Genomic DNA, 4,252 nt, shown 5'->3' on the forward strand with positions numbered 1-4,252 from the left:
AGACAAGGAGAGAGCGCAAGAGAGAGAGCGAGACAGAGAGCGAGAGAGCGTGAGAGAGAGAGCGCGAGAGAGAGCGCAAGACAAAGAGAGCGAGAGAGCTCGAGACAAGGAGAGAGCGCAAGAGAGAGAGCGAGACAGAGAGCGAGAGAGCGTGAGAGAGAGGCGAGAGACAAAGAGAGCGAGAGAGCGCGAGAGAGAGAGAGAGAGAGAGAGAGAGCGAGAACGAGAAAGAGAGATGAGAAAGAGAGGAGAGAGAGAGAGGAGAGAGAACGAGACAGAGATGAGAGAAAGAGGCAGAGAGTGAGAGAGAGGAGAGAGGAGAGCGCGAGAGAGGAGAGAGAGAGAGAGAGAGAAGAGATGAGGAGAGAAGAGAAGAGAGAGAGACCGAGAGAGAGAGAGAGACGAGAGAGAGTGGTGAGTGAAGAAAGAGAGAGAGAGAAAGAGAGAGAGAGAGTGAGATGAGGAGAGGGTGAGTGAGGTGTGAGTGAGTGAGAAAAGAGAGAGAGAGAGAGAGAGAGAGAGAGAGAGAGAGAGAGAGAGAGAGAGAGAGAGAGAGAGAGAGAGAGAGCGAGAGAGAGAGACAGAGAGAAAGAGAGAGGGGGGGGAGAGAGAGAGAGAAAGAGAGCGAGACAGATAGAAAACGAGAGAGAAAGAGAGAGAGACAGAGAGAAATCGAGAGAGAAAGAGAGAGAGAGAGAGAGAGAGAGAGAGAGAGAGAGAGAGAGAGAGAGAGAGAGAGAGAGAGAGAGAGAGAGAAAGAGAGAGGGGGGGGAGGGAGAGAGAGAATGAGAGAGAGACAGAGAGAAATCGAGAAGAGAGGAAAGCGCTAGAGCGAGAGCGCAAGAGAGAAAGAGGAGGAGAGGGGCGGGGGGGGGGGGGAGAGAGAGAGAGAGAGAAAGAGAGCGAGACAGAGAGAAAACGAGAGAGAAAGAGAGAGAGACAGAGAGAAATCGAGAGAGAAAGCGATAGAGAGAGAGAGAGAGAGAGAGCAAGAGAAATCGAGAGAGAAAGAGAGAATGAGACAGAGAGAGAGCGAGAGAGCGAGACAGAGAGAAAGCGAGAGAGAAAGAGAGAGAGAGAAAGCGAGAGAGAGAGAGAGAATGAGACAGAGAGAGAGCGAGAGAGCGAGACAGAGAGAAAGCGAGAGAGAAAGAGAGAGAGAGAAAGCGAAAGAGAGAGAGAGAGAGAGAGAGAGAGAGAGAGAGAGAACGAGACAGAGAGAGAGAAGAGAGAGAGAGAGAGAGAGAGAGAGAGAGAGAGAGTGAACGAGACAGAGAGAAAGAAAGAAAGAGAGAGATGAGAGAGAGGAGAGAAGTGAAGAGAACGAGACGAGAGAAAGAAAGAGAGAGCGTGAGAGAGCGAGAGAGCGCGAGAGAGAGAGCGAGAGAGCGCGCGAGAGGGTCCACTTACCTCGACGATGGGGACGGCGGCCGTGCTGGGCGAGTCGAGCTCCTGCGACCGCTGCTGCTCGACCTTGGTCCTGCTCGCCCTGCGGCTGCCCCTCCTCCTGGCGGCGCCGCCCCCCCTGCCGCCGCCGTCGCCGTTCATGACGCGGTGGCCCTTGGCGTCCTCGTCGTCCTCGTCGTCCTCATACTCCTCCTCGCCGTCGCCGTCGTCGTCGCCGTCGCCGTCGTCGTCCTCGTGGGGCCGCTCGAGGCGCCTGGAGTAGCCCGCCCGCGCCGCCGCCGCGTCCTCCTCCTCCTCCTCGTCCTCCTCCGCCGTGTCCTGCGACTCGCACCGCAGCCGCAGGACGGCGCTGCGCAGGCTGGAGCGCCGCGGGCTGGCGTTCGGGCTGTCGAAGCTGGCGGCGCGCGTCAGGCTCTGCCGGCGCACCGCGGGCGGCGGCTCTCGCACGGGCGTTCCGTAGACGGGCGAGGAGCGGGTGGGCGTGCCCCGCGGCGTGGAGTTCCTGGAGGAGGAGTCGCCGCCGCGCGAGGCGGTGGGCGACTCGCGCTTGGCCTTGGCGTGGGCGCTCTCCCCCGACGGCCCGGCGGCCGGCGAGGCGGCCATGGCGGCGGGCGGCGGCTCGCCCGTCGCGGAGCCGCGCGTGATGCTGAAGCTGCGCGGCAGCGTGTTCGAGCTCCGCGGCGCCGACGCCGAGCTACTGCGCGGCTGATGGCCGCCGGGAATGCGCACGGGCGAGGACGACGCCGCGCGCGTGGGCGACACGGCCGACGCGCGGCGCTGCTCCTCGCGCGGCGTCGGCTCCTTCGGCAGCTCGCGCGGCGTGGCGGACCGCCGGCGCCGCGAGCCCACGCGCCGCCACAGGGCGCGGCCCTCGTCCAGCACCGACCCTGAGTCTGCGGGAGGAAGAGAGGGAATCAGGGCGAGCGGAAAGGGAGAGGAAGGGCGAAGGAAAAACAAAAGAAGTCCCAAGATAAATAAGGTCAGCCTCCAAAGCCTAGATCGAAGCGACGCAGCGCGCGATTTGATATTCATTAAATCCACAGTTTGACTTTTACCTGGGAAGACCTCGGATAGGTACACATTGTACGAAAGTAAACAGAGTAGTACAAACTTGCGTCCTAAGTACACAGCATGGTATTTAATCATCGCAGTACTACAAGCAAATAAGATCCTCAAAGTGATTCAATCTTATACGTTTTTTTTTTTTTTTTTGTATCACTCATATCGGCAATACTTTGCTAGATTAATGAAGTAAATAAAAACATATACGTTAGAGTGCCACTCAAAGAAACACTCAAGAGGCAAAGGTAAGGAGGAGAGCCTTGACTAAGTGGCACTTGGCTCACACATAACACTTGAGTGGAAGTAGGCCACATCTCTAGCATACTCACTGGAGGCAGAAATAAAAAAGTTGATCTAGAATATCTTCATCAATTTCTAAACATGTACGTAAACAAATGCGTACATGAGCACACAATATAATGCACACACACACACACACACACACACACACACACGCACACACGCTATATGGGTGTGTGCGTGTAGCCTAAAGATACAATATAAATGATTTTAATATTTACAAAGACAAAATTACTCACTTTCTTTTCTGGTAGAGTTATATATCATGTCTTGCATAAACTCCTTATTTTTCTGAAAGAAGAAGAAAAAAAATTACAATCTTATGATATCAAAGGTTGGAAAAATCAACATACATTTTAAATAGTTTTTATGGTAAATTATTTAATAGCATTTTTCCCTTGTCTGTGGCTGAAATAAAGGTGTTTATGATACATATTTTACAAGAACAACAATAAAATATGCATAAACACACACACACACAGATAGATATATATATATATAATAAATATATAATAAATATATATTTATACATAAAATATGTACAAAAATATACATATATATATATGTAGATAATATATATATATATATATATATATATATATATATTTACATATATATATAGTATAAAATATATATATATATATATATATATATATATGTATGTAAAATATATATATATATATATATATATATATATATATATATTTACATACATATAAATATAATATAAATATATATATTATATATATATATATATATTGTATGTATAATATATATATTATATATATATATATATTATATATATATAATATATCTATATATATATATAATATATAGATGTATATATATACCACCACACACAACACACTATATATATATATATATATATATATATAATATATATATATATATATATATAATATAGATATAATATATATAATATGACACACACACACACACACATACACATATATGCACATACATATTTATTAATATACAAATATCGTTTTACAAAAACACGTACAAATGTACCCAAAATAATTTGAAAACACCCGAAAATAACCCTTTCCCCACAATGGAACTTCCATAGATCGAACTTCCATAGACCGAACTTCCATGAATCGAACTTCCATAGATCGAACTTCCATGAATCGAACTTCCATGGATCGAACTTCCATGGATCGAACTTCCATGAATCGAACTTCCATGGATCGAACTTCCATGAATCGAACTTCCATGGATCGAACTTCCATGGAACGCAATCTCGCCTCAGAAAGGAGATTCCCTCACAGGTAGACAGACAGACGCCCACCCGCGAGTGACGCAAATAAGACACATATCATCTGCGTCTAAATCTACTTCTAATCAGCAGAAGTAACTGATCTAATTTGATATTGATTGACTTTATTAATTAGGTTTCTGGGATGACTAAGAAAGGTAATGGAATTGTTGTCTTTGTTTGTGTGTGTGTGTGTTTTGATGT

At 47.2% G+C, this 4,252-nt stretch overlaps 1 protein-coding gene across 1 annotated transcript; it reads right to left on the bottom strand.

Annotated features, from left to right (window-relative positions):
- Positions 1-1,370: 1,370 nt before the first annotated feature.
- Positions 1,371-3,072, bottom strand: LOC147466353 (uncharacterized; the record flags this gene model as incomplete). Its single annotated transcript, XM_086535610.1, has 2 exons — positions 3,009-3,072; positions 1,371-2,300 (listed from the first exon to the last, which is right to left on the bottom strand). Coding segments are annotated over exons 1-2 (967 nt in total), but the record flags the coding sequence as incomplete, so codon positions are not given.
- Positions 3,073-4,252: the final 1,180 nt, after the last annotated feature.

This window comes from Penaeus japonicus, unplaced genomic scaffold (assembly GCF_977035675.1).
Source record: "Penaeus japonicus unplaced genomic scaffold, GWHDUDI00000001_assembly GWHDUDI00001555, whole genome shotgun sequence".
In the NCBI taxonomy this organism is placed as follows: domain Eukaryota; kingdom Metazoa; phylum Arthropoda; class Malacostraca; order Decapoda; family Penaeidae; genus Penaeus; species Penaeus japonicus.